The sequence below is a fragment of the Thalassophryne amazonica genome, chromosome 2 (assembly GCF_902500255.1).
Source record: "Thalassophryne amazonica chromosome 2, fThaAma1.1, whole genome shotgun sequence".
In the NCBI taxonomy this organism is placed as follows: Eukaryota; Metazoa; Chordata; class Actinopteri; order Batrachoidiformes; family Batrachoididae; genus Thalassophryne; species Thalassophryne amazonica.
In genome coordinates, this window is record NC_047104.1 from 93,715,149 (window position 1) to 93,734,345 (window position 19,197).

Genomic DNA, 19,197 nt, shown 5'->3' on the forward strand with positions numbered 1-19,197 from the left:
CAGTCCGTTTACAAAGGCGGCGCAGAGGGCAGTGCTATTCCAGCCGGATCTCGCCGCCGCGATGCGGAAGGCGACTGCATAGGCAGCTGCGCTCCGACGCCCCTGCCTCATTGACAGTAGCGCGGTTGAAGCGGACTCTCCTCTGTTGGGATGGTCGAACACCGTTCTGAGCTCCCGTACAAACCCATCATATGAATGAAGGAGCCGTGAGTTCTGCTCCCAGAGCGCTGTAGCCCAAGCGCGTGCCTCCCCACAAAGCAGATTTATCACATAAGCTACTTTGCTAGCATCAGTCGCGTACATCACGGGACGCTGTGCGAAGACGAGCGAACACTGCATCAGAAAATCCGCGCACGTCTCCACACAGCCTCCTTACGGTTCTGGAGGGCTTATGTATGCTTCTGGGGACGGAGGAAGGGACCGTTGAACGACCAGTGAAACGTCACTTTCACGCGCAGGGTCCTCGGGAGGGAGAGCCGCAGCGGCGCCCGGAGGGCGCGCCTCCACTTGTGCGGCGAGAGCCTCCACCCTGCGGTTTAGGAGAACGTGCTGCTCGGTCATTAAATCGATCCGAGAGGTGAAAGCGGTGAGGATCCGCTGCAACTCACCGATGACCCCTCCCGAAGCCGCCGACGCGCCTTGTTCTTCCATTGGCCGTTCAACAGCCGGTTGACGCCCCTCGGGGTCCATGACGCTGGCCGAGATATCCTGTTGTGAAAGTGTAGGAACACGGACCCACAACAGGGGGCGCAATGAACGGACAATGGAGAAAAGTAAAGAATTAGTTTTACTGTTGTGAGAAGAACACAACTAATACAACAATTAACAATTTGGAGGCGTAAGCCGAAATCTGCTGGTGTCGTGTGGGCAGGCTCAAAGGTAGGAGACGTCCGTCCTAGTCGAACCGGAACCACCCAGATCTCCTCTGCCACCGAAACCCAGAAGTACTGGAACCGCCAAGTCCCGAATTCCCAGGTGGCCACTGCCTTCGCTCGTCGGATCCGGTACTGCTGGCGGAAAAGAGCACAAACACACAGGTAGGATGCGACCGCACCCAGTAGACGGAGAGGGGCAAAGCCGCCTCCACCTCTTGTCACACTTAAGCAGGAAAGGTGAGTACTTATCCAAACACTTGGCCTTCAGTAGTCCGCTGTCCTGAAAGGGTTATCAAATATTGTCACAGAATATGCTGCTGAGGTGATTACCTTAACTCAAGGCGATATCTCGGCACTGAGGTGGAGACGCCGTCCTGCTGATATACCTCCGTGCTGAGTGGAACAGCTGTGTCCAGTGATGGGTGACAGCTGTCACCCTGGCTGCTCCCGTAAGGCGGCAGCGCCCTCTGGTGCCTGGAGCCCGCACTCCAGGCAGGGCGCCCTCTTGTGGTGGTGGGCCAGCAGTACCTCCTCTTCAGCGGCCCACACAACAGCATTGCTTAAATTTTCATTGTTACGCAGATGATACCCAGCTTTATCTATCCATGAAGCCAGAGGACACACACCAATTAGCTAAACTGCAGGATTGTCTTACAGACACAGACATAAGGACATGGATGACCTCTAATTTCCTGCTTTTAAACTCAGATAAAACTGAAGTTATTGTACTTGGCCCCACAAATCTTAGAAACATGGTGTCTAACCAGATCATTACTCTGGATGGCATTACCCTGACCTCTAGTAATACTGTGAGAAATCTTGGAGTCATTTTTGATCAGGATATGTCATTCAAAGTGCATATTAAACAAATATGTAAGACTGCTTTTTTGCATTTACGCAATATCTCTAAAATTAGAAAGGTCTTGTCTCAGAGTGATGCTGAAAAACTAATTCATGCATTTATTTCCTCTAGGCTGGACTATTGTAATTCATTATTATCAGGTTGTCCTAAAAGTTCCCTGAAAAGCCTTCAGTTAATTCAAAATGCTGCAGCTGGAGTACTGACGGGGACTAGAAGGAGAGAGCATATCTCACCCATATTGGCCTCTCTTCATTGGCTTCCTGTTAGTTCTAGAATAGAATTTAAAATTCTTCTTCTTACTTATAAGGTTTTGAATAATCAGGTCCCTTCTTATCTTAGGGACCTCATAGTACCATATCACCCCAATAGAGCGCTTCGCTCTCAGACTGCAGGCTTACTTGTAGTTCCTAGGGTTTGTAAGAGTAGAATGGGAGGCAGAGCCTTCAGCTTTCAGGCTCCTCTCCTGTGGAACCAGCTCCCAATTCAGATCAGGGAGACAGACATCCTCTCTACTTTTAAGATTAGGCTTAAAACTTTCCTTTTTGCTAAAGCTTATAGTTAGGGCTGGATCAGGTGACCCTGAACCATCCCTTAGTTATGCTGCTATAGACTTAGACTGCTGGGGGGTTCCCATAATGCACTGAGTGTTTCTTTCTCTTTTTGCTCTGTATGCACCACTCTGCATTTAATCATTAGTGATTGATCTCTGCTCCCCTCCACAGCATGTCTTTTCCTGGTTCTCTCCCTCAGCCCCAACCAGTCCCAGCAGAAGACTGCCCCTCCCTGAGCCTGGTTCTGCTGGAGGTTTCTTCCTGTTAAAAGGGAATTTTTCCTTCCCACTGTCGCCAAGTGCTTGCTCACAGGGGTTTGTTTTGACCTTTGGGGTTTTTACGTAATTATTGTATGGCCTTGCCTTACAATATAAAGCGCCTTGGGGCAACTGTTTGTTGTGATTTGGCGCTATATAAATAAAATTGAAATTGAATTGAATTGGACAAGGTGAGGTGCTGGTGTGACGGAGGCCAGCAGGAGTCAGTGTGCACGTGGTAGTGAACAGACCTCACTTCCCTAAGGGCCCTGTCCCACTGGCGTTTAGGAGGATTTGCGGATGGAATGCGCACAAAAGTGGCCCACATCCGCCAAACAACCGCAATAACCATGTAACATTCTTGTATGAGTCGGCCGCCATCCGAACACGTCCGTGATCATCCGCAGAGGCACGCATGTCCGCAGCCAGGATTTTTGAGCGGCTCAAAAATCCTGCTGCAGATGAGATCCGCATCACTGCCTGACCACATACTGAAGACATATGCAGGACATACACAACCAACGCGCTGCATATCCCCTGTCATCCGCTGATATCCGCAACTGACGGGTTGGCGCGGCTTGGCGGCGGACCGGGACAGCATGCAAAACAGATATGACGCGTGCCCAGCACAGCCACATCACGGTCGCAAATGGTATGTCGTGCATGCAGACTAGAGCATGACACGGGAGTGGATTTTCACTCCCGTCCCATCCCGCTCCCACAAAAAAAATCCCATCCTGTCCCAATCCTGGACTGGAGTAAAAAAAAAAATCCCATCCCGTCCCACTCCTGTAAAGATGACTCCCAATCCCATCCCGCTCCCACTCAAAATCAGTCCCACTCCCATCCCACTCACGTATGTCTCGCACCGTGATGATCAATCAGGGACTGAATATGTAGTGACGTGGAGAAGTCTGGAGTTTGACTGAAGATGTGAACATGTCATGTATCTGGTAGCAGCCTGTGAGCAGGACTTATGTCTCTTTTGTCCTTTATTTCACAATTATGACAGAGTTTTTGGAGCGAGCAGCAGCAGGAACGGAGTTTCTTTTTCTTTTTATGTTACGTGTGCGCGCAAGCGAATCGTTCATGGAGATTATTTTACTTATTAACTTACACTACTAATTAACTACACAGATGTATAATAAAACAAATGGTGACTGGTTTCTAAACACAATTATGACAGAGTTTTTTGGTGGAAGAGCGAGCTGCAGCAAGCAGCGTAGTTTCTTTTTTTTTTTTTTTTTATTGTTTACATGTGCGCGTGTGAACGGGACAGTTGGTCCTCAAACTGGGTCCTGCAGAGGTGGAAGGACCGCTGAAAGCGGCCGTCATCCAGACACAGCTCCTGCAGCAAATAATGATACTCTCTGTATTGGGAGCTTTCCACAACAACTCGCTCCGTGTGATCAAGGTCCGTCATGTTAACTTGACAGACAACCGTAGCCGGCGAGCGGAATGGAAGCTCCTCCTATTTGATGACGCACCAGGGTGAATTTTCACAGCAAAAGCAGAGCAACACACCGGGCCACGCGACCCCCGCGAATTTGTAGCGTCTGATCACGCCCAGTGTGAACGCGGCATTATCCATCCATCCATCCATCCATCCATTTTCTTCCGCTTTATCCGGAGTCGGGTCGTGGGGGCAGCACCTCAAGCAAAGCCGCACAGACCTCCCGATCCACACACACCTCCCCAGCTCCTCCAGGGGAACCCCAAGGCGTTCCCAAGCCAGCCGAGAGATGTAATCCTTCCAGCATGTCCTGGGTCTTCCCTGGGGCCTCCTCCCAATGGGACGTGCCCGGAACACCTCTCCAGCGAGGCGTCCAGGGGGCATCCGGAAAAGATGCCCGAGCCACCTCAACATGGCATTAAATAGATGAAAATCATCATCTATTTTTGGCATTCCCGCTCCTGCCCGCTCCTGTTCATTTTTATTCCCGTCCCATCCCAATCACGGGATTGATAAAATTTTGACTCCCATCCCGCGGGAATCCCGCAGGAATCACGTGACCCCCGGGAATTCCCGAAAAATGTCATCCTCTAATGCAGACAGAGTGGGCACGGATTAGGCGAGTGCATCATGGCCGCTGTGCCCCTCATGGGGGCGCCTCCGTGGTCTCCTTCGCTTCTGTTCCCTGTTTATATCCGCTTTTCTTCCTCATGTATTCGCTGATCCACCCCGGGACATTTGTCATTTCCGCCCACCTTGTTGCGGACGCTCAGCTTTGTCTCCTCATTTCATGCGCAAATCCTCCTAAACGCCAGTGGGACAGGGCCCTAACAGACAAAGGATACTCTGATCACTCAGGCTAGAGCCCAGGTTTTGGCCAAATGGTCAGAGTGTCCGCGTCCCATGACGGAGATCGTGAGTTTGCTTCCTGATAGTGGAGCGACGGAGTGGAAAGTACATACTCAATGCAGAAGTTCAACATACTTGGCAATTAAAACGTAGCATTTTGAGTGGTGAAGAAAATGTGACCTTATTGCTCTCACTGGAGCTCTGCTTCAGACACAGATGGAATGTGACCTGTGAAGTGCTGCAGATGGCTCCTGCTCCTCATAGGTTGTACAGAGGCACACACCATGCTGCGTTCACTGTGTTCTCCATTTCTTCCCGCAGTAAATAATGAGGCACATCTTATCACTGTGTAACGTGTGGCTGCTTTAAGTTTCTCCACAAGTCAGTGAACTCCTGACCCAGGGAGGACGTTCAGATCCTCTGGTCAGCATCATAACCCACACCCAAAGCTTAAAACAAGGCAGGATGATGCTTTAACTATTAAAACATTTTCCACAGATATGTATGCGATTGATTTTTGTATAATTTGAAATTTGTGACTTTTTTCTAAAATTTTATGTTAGCTGTTCAAAAAGCTTTACACAGTATAAGTGACTTAATACATCAGAGCATAGACAGAGAGGGAATGCATGCAAACACACTCACTTTAGTGACACATTTTTCACCTCTGAGTGAAATGTTTAATCTTCACAGTGACTAATTAGGCCTCAGTGTGTGACATTGCTGCACAGGTTTACAGGACTATACATTTGCACCATTTACTACACTGCTTTCCACAGCCAGGAAGGAGGCAGAACAACATCTTAGCCAAATTTGGTCCAGGTGTTGTCAGGGTCAGAGCTGATTCTGGATCATGGAGGAACTGGCCCGGGAGAGCATCAGCCTGCTGGCCCGGTCTGCGTCCCACACAGCACCGCCACGGCTCGGGTCTTTCGGTGCAGTGTTCATCATGCTGAAGTCTGCACTGGGAGCCGGACTGCTCAACTTCCCCTGGGCTTTCCAGAAGGCAGGAGGAGCCTCCACCGCTGTCAGCGTGGAAGTGGTATGTACAGGATGAGCAAAGCTGTAAGAAATATTGCATTACCTGCTGTGTGCTTACACTCTCACTCTCATGATATTTGCTGCAAATGTGATTATAAATATCTTATCATCCATTCATGTGGGGCAGTAATGCTGCTCACATGCATGCACCCGTCAGTTAAAAGGTCTGGTTCAGAATGGTGACCTGAGTCATTTTGTGGAGTAACTGCTGGTTTGAGTAACTCAGAAACAGCGGTGGCCATGTGGTGCATTTGCATCCAAGGCAGAAGATTCCCGGGTCAACGTGGAGCTGCATCAGGAATGGTATTCGGCGTAAAACATGTGCCAAATAAACATACAGATACATGCAGTAGAGAAGCACCCAGCTGAGTGCATTCCTCTGCCATATGTAGTGTAGGAGAGTAGGGCTTGTTACCAGAGAATCCTTGGTTAAATTCCCTGTCAGGAAATGTCACAAACTGCCCTTGAGCAATGTCCTTAATTTCCAGTTGAGTGCCTTGCATAGCACCATCCTTACACTGGAGTGGGTGAATTTGGTGAGCATTGAACACTAAAAATTTTAAAAATTTTATTTATTTTTGGTGCAGTGTAAAACTGGAACGATGCTGCAAAAAATGTCACTCTCACTCATCTGGGATCGGGTCGCGGGGGCAACAGCTCCAGTAGGGGACCTTGAACTTCCCTTTCACAGGCCACATTAACCACCTCTGACTGGGGGATCCTGAGGTGTTCCCAGGCCAGTGTGGAGACATAACCTCTCCACCTAGACCTGGGTCTCCTCCCAGCAAGACATGACTGGATCACCTTCCTAGGGAGGTGCCCAAGGGGCATTCTTACCAAATGCCCAAACCACCTCAACTTGCTCCTCTCTCCATGAAGGAGCAGTGGCTCTACTCTGAGCTCCTCACGAATGACTGAGCTTCTGACCTTATTTCTAAGGGACACACCGGCTTTCCTCCCGAGGAAACCCATTTCAGCCGCTTGCACCCGCGATCTAGTTCTTTCGCTCATGACCCAACCCTCATGACCATAGGTGAGACTAGGACAAAAAAGATTGACCAGTAAATCGTGAGGTTTGCCTTTTGGCTCAGCTCCCTTTTTGTTACAACACCCGAGGTACTTTAACTCCTTCACTTGGGGCAAGAATAACATAAAATTTCTTAATATTTTGTAAATAATTTACTTTAAAGGCACTATAAAAATTTTCTGCTACAACATGTTGCACTTGCTTGTATCTCAGAATCAAAACAAAGCTTGCCTCCTTGGCCACTCCTCCCCAACCCTCCCTCCACCACCTCAAGCAGAAGAAAAGGCAGTTGAAATCTATTAACAGGTCCAACGGCTCTGTGGGAAAAGCTAGATGTTTGTCGTTTCTAATCCAAGAATGTTCTTAGATATTTGTGGCCTAAAAATAAGATTTTTAAGATGTATTTGTGGAAAATTGTTGCTGTCCATCATCTTTAAAAAAGCCATCAGTTATGCAGTAAGTGGTGAGTACTGTTATCTCTTTATAAGTGGAAGGAGGACCAAGCAATGCATTCACATGGCAGGAATCACAACGGTAACGTGCACACTTGGAAATTACATATGATAAATGTGCATGAGCAGCCAGAACAAGGATATAAGGGTGATTCTTAGACTACGGGCAATTATTATGTCCTTTGATCATATTGTATGAAAAACAGAAAAAAGGGGAAATTTCACACTTTTATAGTTATCTTTACAATGAAAGTGTGTTAAGAAATTTGTTCTAGTAGTCTATGAAGACTTTTTCACCTTTTTTCAGCATCATTATATGCAAATATTGCCGTTTTGTGCTTGTCCCACACCCAGACTTTTGATCTTCAATGATAAAAATGAATGGTAAAGAAACATTTTTTCTAATGTTTTAAAATATCTCTGAAAAAAATATCAGTAAAATAATCAAAACATAATTGGGGTATTCAATGTCATACAACTGTTGTGATTTTTTTTTAAACAAAATGTAGTTGTCCCACACTATTTGCCGTAATTTCCACACAACACTGTAATGTCCCTTTAAACAGTTTGTATGAAAGATTGTTTGGGTAGTTTCTATGGAGATAAACAGTGACATCAGAGCACATGTATATAGCGCCAAATAACAACAAACAGTTTGCCCCAATGCGCTTTATATTGTAAGGCAATGGTGTGGTGGAAATTACATTTACAAGGCCAAGTAGTGCCCTTAGTTAAAGAATCACCCATAAACAGAACTGGAAGCTCAGAGCAAGAGGGAGTGTTTGTTCTTTATCTCCATAGATGCCACCAAACCACTAAATTTTACATCATAAATAGTTGTTAGCTGCTTCTATTAATGTTACAATTTGAGTTAGAGTATCTTAAAGAGCAGTAGCTCAGTGGATAAGGAGTTGGCCTGCCAATATGCAGACCTGTTTGTTTTCTTAGACCTTGTCTCACTCCACCCAAGCTGTAAATGGGAACCAGCCTAGCTGGGAAGTAACCTGCAATGGATTGGCCAGGGGAGTTGCAGACTCTTGTCCACTTCAAGCCATGGAAACCAAGAGATAAACAGATAAGATTGTCGTGGTCCGTCTTTAGTCTTCTCGGGATGTCGTCTTTTAGATAACACAAACTAATTGCAAGTGATATGCTAGAAAAGGACACAACACTTTAGAATAATTCAGCCTTAAGCAAGATAAAATGCACAGAGTTTTTTAAGTTTATTTAAGCCTTCGACACAGAGCTTAGACAAACTGAGTCCTCTAGAGAGACTGAATATGACAACCGCGCTCATCTATTTATTGGAGACCCGCGGGCATCGCTCCTCCTTCAACTTTTTTATTTATTTCATTCCCAAGACATGGTTTTCTATTGGAAGCGTCCTCTAGTGAACCCTAAGCAGGTGTTAGGCCATTATTTCAATGTGACAAACGCTCCCATTAAAACGTGAAGGATGTACAACTGATTTTTTTAAAAGACCTTCAGCCACAGGTGCAGCTGGCCTGAGGCCCCCCCGCACGTGGCCTCAGCCACAGGTGCAGCTGGCCTGAGGCCCCTGCACGTGGCCTGCGGGAAAGCACCTAAAAGGCCTTGGAAAGCCCCTGACAGACTAAATGACTAATAGAGCCCTTTTTTGGGTTGAACACCTGCTAGTTCAACCAGAGGACATACAGTTCGGATCAGGACACTTGATAGTTCATCATAGTTCAAATAAGGACCTAAAAATTCTTCTACAGTCCCTCCTCTGGGACTCGAAAGAGTCCCATTACATCAACTATACTCTTGGGTTGTTACTGACAAGACATCCTCATTTGTGCATTGCAATAAAAAAGAAAAACACATCACTCGAATTACTGATAACTCTGGTGCGGATATGAATATAAGTGATACTTCACACGGTAAATATATTGAAGTGCAGGTGAACCTACATACTAAGGCACAAGGTGAATCAATTAGCTGGATTATATCAACGCAAGGTGACATTCAAACATTGAGTTTTGGTGTAATTCAAGGCACTTAAAATGGCCACATAAAACAAGTTACAGCAACCTCTTAATCATGGCAAAGTAAAGGCATTACATTGACATTAGTGCAACCAATCATCTTCTGGCATCTATTGTCTCACTCAACCAGAGGCTCCAACCCATTATACTTGGTTCTACATATTATTTTGTTAAAGAGTCACACATTTATTACTTAAATGCATCAAATAACCCCTACGTTACCATTATTTAGTCAACCAATCAAGAAACTATTCTAAGGTTAGCGCAGCTATGTCTAGTTAAATGATAAACACAATAAATGGTTTCCCTTCATGTCCGTCCGTAAGTCATTTGCCTTAGTCAATCATATAATGGTTTTCATTATAGGCCATTTCTCAACATTTTCCACTTTGTTTTTCTGCTTTTTCAGCTTGTTTTCTAATGCCCTTTTTGGCCAGACGCCAAATTTAGGCGATGCATGTCTCTTAAGGCATGCTATAATTTAAGAAAAAGGGGTCCCTATGGTGCATCTTTACTACTAAATCTCCAAACACGCCGTGTAAGGGTCCCCTTTTATAACTTTGCAATGTGATATCTATGTGTATGCATTAGCTTTATCTGTGTTACGCAGATGATGGTAAGGACAGACATTTACCCGAACCTTCGTTACTAACATATATCCTTCTTTGTTTTTTTTTTTATTTACACTCAGATTTCTGAAACCAGTCCGTAATTCAAACTCAAGAACCAAGATCATAGTCCGTGTTCAGTGCCATTACGTCAGTCCGCGCTCCTCAGCATTTACTCAGCGTCTGAAGTTTTGGGAGAAGTTGGGGAATATGGGGAGGTTGGCCTTTCAGGGGTAGTGGGGGAAGGATCAGGAATTCTGGCTTTCAGACAGTCGTGCAGTTCTCTGATGGATCTTCCAGCTCCTTGTGCTGCTTGGCCAGGTTGTACAGGGCCCCCAGAGAATTCTTGCCCACATTCAGGGTGGTGGTGGCCAGCCCTAGCTGTTCCCTTTCCATATGCTCCATCATGCTGGCTAGCATGTCCATACTAGACTGAAGACCACACAGTTGAGTATGGAGGCCCTCCTGAGCACAAGAGATGTTGGCATTGTCGCGGTGTATCCTTAACAGGTATGCAGCTGTCTGACTCAGTTGTGGCATGATTTCCTCAAATAGCCCATGGGGAATGTGATTTGTGAGGGGCAGGAGCTGCTCCAAGGTTTTTGGAACAGACTCTTGTGGAAGACGAAGCTCTCGAACCAAGATTGCCATGTCCAGTGGGGGTGACCATGACCAGATTAAGGTTGTGCAGTCCAGGGGACAGGAAGTACAAGGGGGAAGGCATTTCGTGTGTGGGGGGAGTATTGTTGATGTCGCACAGGCAAGTGGGTGGACACTCTGGGCATTTAGCAGCCTGTACAAAGCTCCCCTCTGTCCTGGTGGGTGAGTTCGACTAAGGTCCACCCCTGCTGATCCTCCTCCAGAGGTACTGGGCTGATCGGAATATCTCTCCTGCCTTGGGGGTGGAAAGCTGGGGACAGGTCCTAGCAGTGAATTGGGTCTAGGATGCACTCGGGCAGTTGCTGCATATGGCCGACCTTGGCTGCCTCCCCTGGAGGGTATCGTTGCCACTGGCACATGTGACTGTCTCCATGGCATCTGCGGAAGGGGTGTGTTCCTGAGTCCAAAGAGTCCTTCAGGTGATGGTGGAGTCCTTGGGCCGACTCTTGCTGCAGGCAGATTCTGTGAAGCCGTCATCGCCAGGTGCTGGAATGATGAAGATCCTTCTGTTGCCAACTGGTTTAGCTGCTGGATGGATGGCGGCTGTGCGACCAATCACGGCTCGACCATCCCTCCTGTATATCCTCTTCTCCAAACAGTTCTGAGAGTCCAATCAGACTTGATAGAGGCAGATCAGGCATAGGTCCCTGATCAGGGGAGTCTGGTCTCTCAGCCATACTCCTGTGTCCTAGTAATATACATATACGTTCATTATTACAGCTCCATGTCATTCTTTCAGATATTATCTATCCTATCCCTCATTTTTGTAGGTGCATGTGTGTGAATGTAAATGTGCGTGCATGTCTTCTTCCTCGTCTACAATATCACCAAGCACGGTCCATCCCAGTCCTCCCTATCTGGGGTATATGCCACAATATTAGGGAGCTGGGGGCTGTCGGGGAGGATAATTGGTATTTCATCCATTTCCATATATTCTGGTTCTCTGTCTGTTTCGTTTGTGCTTTCTTCTAGGGCTCGGATGGCTAACAGTGGGAGCTGTCCTACTGTGGATGAAATCAATTTATTGACCAGAAATTTTATCAAGGGAATACCACAACATATTACCAGCAAGACCGCCACCCCTGTTAGTGCCAAGACTACACCTATCTGGTATAACCAGTCTTTCCATGATATCCACCCTCTCCTTAGAGTCCCAAACAGTGAAAATAGTGGGCCAATATTCATTCCATTCCCTACAATGTATCCAGAATCGTCAGTTTCATTTCTCCCTCCTATGGAGTTACTTAACAGTTCCTGTTGCATCTCTTCAAGTGTGATTAAGAGCTCTGTCAAATTCCGTCTTCCCCTGTACGCATGGGAATAGCTGTGCAACATTCGGTGGCACTTTGATCATAATACAAACTCCTTGTTCATCAGCCATCATCATCTCGATAGCTAATCTATTTGCATTGTCATTAGCGAGGTGGCGTGCAGTTGTTCGGTTAGGCTCCTACTGCTGCCAATGTCCAGTTCAGGTATCTTGCTGATTATACCACAAGTAATTATCCACTGCACCTCCTGGAACCTAGAACGGATTTTTGGAGTAACCCCGAACAGCGCCAATGCCCATCCCCATTTATTCCGCGTCTTCATCTGCTTTAACTCTGCTACTGTCTATGGCTTCTAACTGTCGGGGTATCCCTTCTGGTATCCCGTTTCTTACTGTGACGTTGTAGTCTGTTTTATGTGTCATTATTCCTCTTTTCTTACGAAGTTTCTGTGGCATGGGTTGTATTGAATTTGGCATTTCAATTACTGTTATTGCTCCTGTGATGCTCACAGGAGCACAAAGGCCTTTCCAATTCGGGGACAGCGATGACAGGAGTTTCCTTCTTTGTCCGCATATCCAAAAGATGTCAGCTAAGGGTACCGTTCCCTTAGCTAAATTTGGAGTAGATACCCATGAAGCATGGGTGAGATTCAGTCCAATTACAGACCCCCCTGTGGCCGGTACTATTTGTTCACACTGTATGCCTGCTGCTGGCAGTGGTGTGACAGATGATAATGTTCCATGCTGTTTTGGCCGGTTTGTATTCTTGCTAGCTTTTGCATACACTGTATGTGGTGTTTGGCTGGGTCGTCCCTACCTGCCAATCGCTTATGTATTGTGCTACTAAGCCTTTAGCTATACAGAATGGGTGTATCATCCCTTTCTCTATTTTAATCATAGGTGGAACGTTCCTTCTGTACTTAGAGGCACTGGACAAAGTTTACTGTCGGCAGCATATTTTCATCACCTACTGCCATTTCATAACACATTGTGTATAGCATTCTGCTTGGTCTGAGTTATGTTGGGGACTCCTATAACAGTTGTTGATATCAGGTAGGGGTTTAGCCTGAGGTATCACACCTTTCCGGTGACAGGCTATGCAAGGCTTTTCACTGATCTGCCTAGCCGAAAATTTCAACCATTGGTAAAATAGATTTGTCTTCAACCCTTGTGTACGGGCTAGGTCTGTACTGGGATCCCATCTCCCTAAGTGACTGCTTGTTTCTAGGCTTCTAATTGTCCTCTTTTTCCTTGGTTTGATTTTTACCCATTTTGTGGCTTCATGTACTGTAACAGTTACGTCTTGCTTGGTTTCCCTGCATCCTCTTTTATCACAATTACCTCTATGTTGAGTGTTCCCTCCTCTTCACATTTGATGCTAATGGCTTCGCCTAATATGTAATCCCCCAGCTTTCCCTGTATTCCTATGTTCTTGTAGGCTTTTGATTTAATATATACCAAATTATATGTTTTTCCTGTGTTTAGAATGCCTTGTTTAGCTGCTATTGCGGCCATGGCCACGGCACAGTCCGTTGTATGTTTTGGATGTCTATTTTCTCCCATACTGACCACCAGTAGTATTGTCAATCCCTTGAATAATTCCTTAATCATTGCTCTGATGACTGTTGAGATGTACTACTAGATGTGCTACTGATTGAGCCGTCACTAGATGAGCTGTCACTAGGGATGTGTGGTGTAATCTGTGCTTTGTCTGGGTTGTACCTTCCTGTGGTTCTTCTGTCGGTAAATCTACTAAGTTGCTGTCCGAGTCTGATGTCTCCTGTGGGCCTGTCTATCTGTCGGTCTGTATTTTCTGTCTGTCTGTTGGCCTGCGTCTCCAGTTGTTTCTGAGTCTGCATCTGAGTCTGTCGCTGCTCTATCTGGCAGGGATCCACTACTCTCTGAAGCTGTGCGTCGTATTCTTTGTTCAATCAGTCTCTGTGAGCGCCTTGGCCGTGTTCGCCTGGCTGCAGGGAGGCGTTGGCCTTCCCTCGGTGCTTCTTCTGGCTGCAGGGAGGCGTGGCCGTCCTCGGTGCCTGCTGTAGGGTCTCTTGGCTTCTCCTGCTTCCCCCCCTTGGCCCGGCGGCTCTGCCAAGACGAGCTTGCCGAGGCCGCAGGGGCGCTGGCCACCAACCCTACAGCAGTGGTTTAAATGAAACCAAGTGTCCTTACCGTCTACTTTGACTGCTGTACGTGAGGCAAGAATAACTTTAAAAGGACCTTCTCGGCGGGGCCTGTCCCACTTCTTTTTGAACACTTTGACGTAAACCAGATCACCAGGCTGGATGCTCTGATTTTCGAGTGGAATCTCTGCTTCTCTGTCTTCTGTAGCACCTTTGACCTGCAAAAAGATAGTTTTGTGTATTGGGTTAACTGTCTCAGATAATTATGCATTCGTCTTGTAGCTGCTCCAGCGATGGGCCTTCGTAGGGTCTCTCTCAGGTATGGAATAGGCATCGGCCGACCTCGTAAGAGCTTCAAATGGTGTCAAATGGGTTAGTCGGATTAGTTTGTGAGCGCATTGACAATAAAGCAAGCGGCAACGCATCCAGCCAGGTTAGTTTGCCATTGCTGTCTGCTATGATTTTTGCTAGTTTGTTCTTTAAAATGCCATTAGCCCGTTCCACCGCCCCATTTGATTGGGGGTGATAAACACACCCAAATTTCTGTTTGATACCCAATTGTTTGAATGTTTCTTGTGTAACCTTGGCTACAAAAGCCCTACCGTTGTCAGATGAGATAGTATCTGGAATGCCAAATCTTGGAAAGACAGTCTCGGGCACAAGAATTTGGCTACCGTTTATGGTCTTGATTTGCAGAGGCTACTGCCTCAATCCATCGGCTTGAATCTGCATATCACTACCAAAACATATCTCATTCGTTTAACTCAATTTTCAGCTCCCATGTCTATGAAATCCATCATAAGATGTCTGAATGGCCCATCAGGAACCGGAATGTGGACTAAAGTGGGCTGTGAATGATTTCCGGACATTGGTACCTGTGCACATACCTCACACTCATTCAAACAAACGGTCCACTGTAGCTGCCCATATATGGGACCACCAGACAGCTTTAGTTTGTTCATAATTTGGACTCGCGACAATGATCGGTCCGTGGGCCCAAATGATTGCATGTCGTATAAATTGGTGGGTAACACAAAATGTCCATAAGACTACTGCGGCCACAGCTTGTCCGCTGGCCCCTGACTGCGTGTCTCAATAGCGCCTCGTTTAACCCACATTCGTTTTCTTCTCCACTGGCCCTACTTTGAGCCACTATCAGTGCGTCAAGTGAAACCAGTGGGCACCATCTTGGATGGTTAGCAGTGGAAACATATTTTCTCCTTGTGCTCCTTTGCGAGCTGCGTCATCTGCTAGTTTGTTACCTTGAGCTATGATGTTATTATTCTTTGATGACCTGCACATTTAAATGATGGCTACCTCAGACGGATAATTGGAGAGCTTGTAACAGTGGGAAATCGCTTCTCCATGAGTGACAGGGGTGCCACTGCTCTCAGGAATCCCCTTTGTTTCCAAATGTTTAGCATGTACATGACATACGCCATAAGTGTAGGCCTGAGTCTGTGTAGATATAACAATGTTTGATCTTTAGCTATCTGGCAAGCCATAGTTAAGGCTTGATTTCTGCCCAGTTGGCTGAAAAGGCTGATCAATTCCTTGGGACTCCAGTAATTCAAAGTTTCGCCATCCGGGTTAGTTTAAACAATCCCCATACCCGCATGCAATCCCGCGGCATCCGAAAGCATGAGCCGTCCACGAACAGGGTTAGATCTGGCATCTATGGCGTGATTATACAAATGTTCTCTGGCTCTCAAAAATTCTCTGTCTCTGCCACACAGTTATGTGGAGTACCTCTAACGGTGTGGTCAATTTGGTGGCAGGATTCACCGTGTGACAATGTTGTATTGTTATTTCTGGAGCGGATAACACAACTTCATATCCAGTGCGTCTAGCTTGTGTTAAGTACAAAACGTTGACTGGTTAGCAGGGCATGTAACTGATGCGACGTGTACAACGTTACTGCATGTCCCATGATTATGGATGATGCTTTTTGAAATGCAAAGGCAGCTGCTGCTAGCCCTGATAGCATGGTGGCAATCCTGTTTCAATGTTTGTCAAGCTTTGTACTATACTAGGCCAATGGTTGTTTTCCTTCATTTGTTTCCTGCATTAGACAGCCACAAGCATAACCAGCTTTTCAGTAACATACAAATGGAAAGGTTTCCCATAATCTGGGTTACCTAACAACGCGGGAGCAGATTGCATGTCTGTTTTCAGGGCCTCAAAAGCTCCCGTTGCTCATCTGTCCAGACGAGGAGAGCTGCATTGCTTGTTGCCCCACTGCTCTAATCATGGCATGCAAAGGTGCAGTTTTTATAGCATAATCACAAATCCACGGCCGACTGTACCCTGCCATCCCAAGGAATGAAAGCATCTGTCACCACTGTTTGGAGCCTTGATTATAGCCTCCACTTGGCTTTGGGCTATACATCGCATGGTCCCCACACAACTGTCTTCCCCAAGTATTCTACTTGTTGGTTTGCAGAACTGCAATTTGTCCTTACTATACTTTATATGACCTCCATCGGCCATGCATGCAATACAATTAATGAATCTTTTTTCACACTGTTCTTGAGTCTCTGATGCAATAAGGAGATCATCCATATATTGCACCAATGTACTGGGTATGTCAAGGTGTTGTAACTCTTCAGCCAGGACTTTGTTAAAGATGGCTGGGGACAGGTTCAGTCCCTGAGGTAGCCGTGTATACATTAGCTGTTGTCCCAGAAATGTGAATGCAAACAAATGTTGTGAGTCTGGGTGCACAGGCACACTGAAATAGGCTGAACACAGATCGATTACTGTGTACCATTTTGCTCCAGCAGGGATGCTTGATAGTATAGTATGCGGATCAGGTACTATAGGTGCATCCATTTCTATTATTGCATTGATAGGAGGCAGATCATGTACCAGCCGATACTCTTTGGTATTGTTTTTAGGGATAGGGTAGATATGAGTATTGCATGGGCTTGCAGTTTTTATTAAAACTCCAGCTGCCAATAGTCCCTTAATTACTGGTTTTATGCCTTCAATAGCCTGAGGTTTTAATGGATACTGCCTTTGGTGAGGCAGTTTTGCTCCCGGTTTTACTTTTATTTTTACTGGTAAGGCTGTTTTTTACTAGTCCTACATCCGTTTTGCTTTTTACCACACCACTGGTGGTATTTGCTCTAACAATTTCTCTTGTTGGGCCGATAAACACCATCTGTCCCTCTGGTCTAGGATTGAGCTCCACTTTTTGAGCTATAGCCTCATCATTTACTTTTAATTAATTCGTATAAACTGCTGGTCTTTTGACAGATGTACTTGTGGACTTTCCATGTTTTGCCATTCTTCAACTTCTGAGGCTGTCTTTACCATTGGACCTAGGTCATGGGATTCGTACTTTTCTGAGACTAAAAGGGTCACATGAGGCGTGGCATTCGGCACTTGATACCATTGTTGTTCAGCTGAAGTTAGCTTGACAGAAGCTGCGGCCCCTTGGGGGCCTAAATAAATTTCTGTGGTGGTATGTGAAACAGCCGTTGATTCATCAATGCATCCCAGCAGCATGCATAGTCAGTCTGTTCTTGTTTGGCATCGAACATCAGGGTGACATGTAAAGGTAAACTAGGTGTATATACTGCTTCATAGTGTTGTTCTGCCCAGGACTTCCATTTTTCCCATTCCAGTTGGAGATTTGAATTTTCTGGTTGTAACTTCAGCCAGTATACCATGGGTTTGCACAGGTCGGACCTTGTTTTCCATGTCCATAAGCACCATAATGTTGGTGAGTGCTTCGTCAGGAAAGTGTAATGCAGTCCTTGATGGGTACACACTATCTGGGTTTGTAGCTTACATAAAATGTCTCTTCCCAGCAAATTCACAGGTGTATTTTGTGAGTATAACAGGGGTGCTTCAATTGTTTTTCCTGCAATCGTTACAGGAAGTGGGCGTGTAAAAGGTATTATTTGAGTTTTCCCAGAGAAGCCGATGGTCTTAATTACAGACCCAGAGAGGGGGAGATGAGCGCCCATTTTCCCTATGCAAGAGTATGTTGCCCCTGTATCCACCATGAAAGGGAAATCTCTGTTTTGTATATTAACGGTGACGGTTGGCTCTTCCTTAGGTATCATCGAAATAGCCAATGCCACCGTTTCCCCCTCTGTCTTCTCTAGGCCCCCCTATTGCCAATAGGCAGAGGGTCCAACCCAAGGTCGGGCCGGATAATTTCTCATTCGATGTCCAGGTTGTCCACAGCTCCAACACTCATTAGAGGGTTGATCCCCTATTGGGGGTGTTGGTCCCATAGGCGGTCCCGCTTGACTGTTCCTGGGAGCTGAGTTCTGGAATCTGCTTCCAAATGAAGGTTGGCGAGATCCTCTCGCCACCCTCCTCTTTGACCTTGAAAGTTCCGTAACTCTCCTCTCCACCCATGACTGTAGGTGGGTCCATTTCCGGGTGTGCCAGTGCTATGGTAGTGATAGTGATGCTCCACTGGTGCTGAGACTTCTCCTGTAGGAGTGCTTCCTGCTGCTCCTTGGGGGCTCTGTGTGGCTGTTACCACAGGTGCCTGTATGGTGGCAGCAGTGTTTGCCGTAGGGCCTAGGCTTGCTGGCTCAGAAGGAACAGGGGTCATCATTGGTGCCTGGGTCTTTGTTTTTTCTTTCTTGACTTTGGTTAGCTCTCCCAACTGCATCTGCACCAATTTTTTCGTCAGGGATTTTGCTGCATCATCTTCTTTTTGTTTTTCTTTCTTGTAGATTTCAAGATGGTGACAAATATGCTCAGAGTATAAAGCCCAATTCATTTTTGATAGTCCCACAACTCCATCTAGGGCTTTCTGAACCTCATCTGGTAGAGCCTTTTTTACAGTTATTTTAAACAGGATTTCAGTTGCTGGAGAATGGTTCCATGCATTTCCTGTTTCCTCCGCCCATCTCTTCTGGAATCGGTGCAGGAACTTCTTTGGGCACTCTTCAGGTGTCCACTCCTCATCATCCAATTTAGAGGGATCCAAGACCTCAGGGTACTTCTTCTCAGTCCTTCCCACATGGAGTTCTATAGCGATTAAAGGGGACTTCATCATGTTGATTAGTGCCCATCATTTGTGTTAGTCCAACCTTTCCTGCTAATTCTTCAGTGTCATGTTTTCCCATGACATGCATTAGTAAGGCTTTTATGTCACCTAAAGACAAGGTTACCCCTGCAGTGCCTTCTTCTAAG

General features: G+C 46.3%; 1 protein-coding gene across 1 annotated transcript in view; it reads left to right on the forward strand.

The window, feature by feature from the left end:
* Window positions 1–5,700: 5,700 nt before the first annotated feature.
* Window positions 5,701–19,197, forward strand: part of slc38a8b (solute carrier family 38 member 8b) — a 37,802-nt gene continuing 24,305 nt past the window's right edge. Inside the window, exon 1 of the mRNA XM_034163168.1 lies at window positions 5,701–5,893. Within this exon, the coding sequence (XP_034019059.1) occupies window positions 5,701–5,893 (193 nt within the window). The remainder of the gene's footprint in view (window positions 5,894–19,197) is intronic.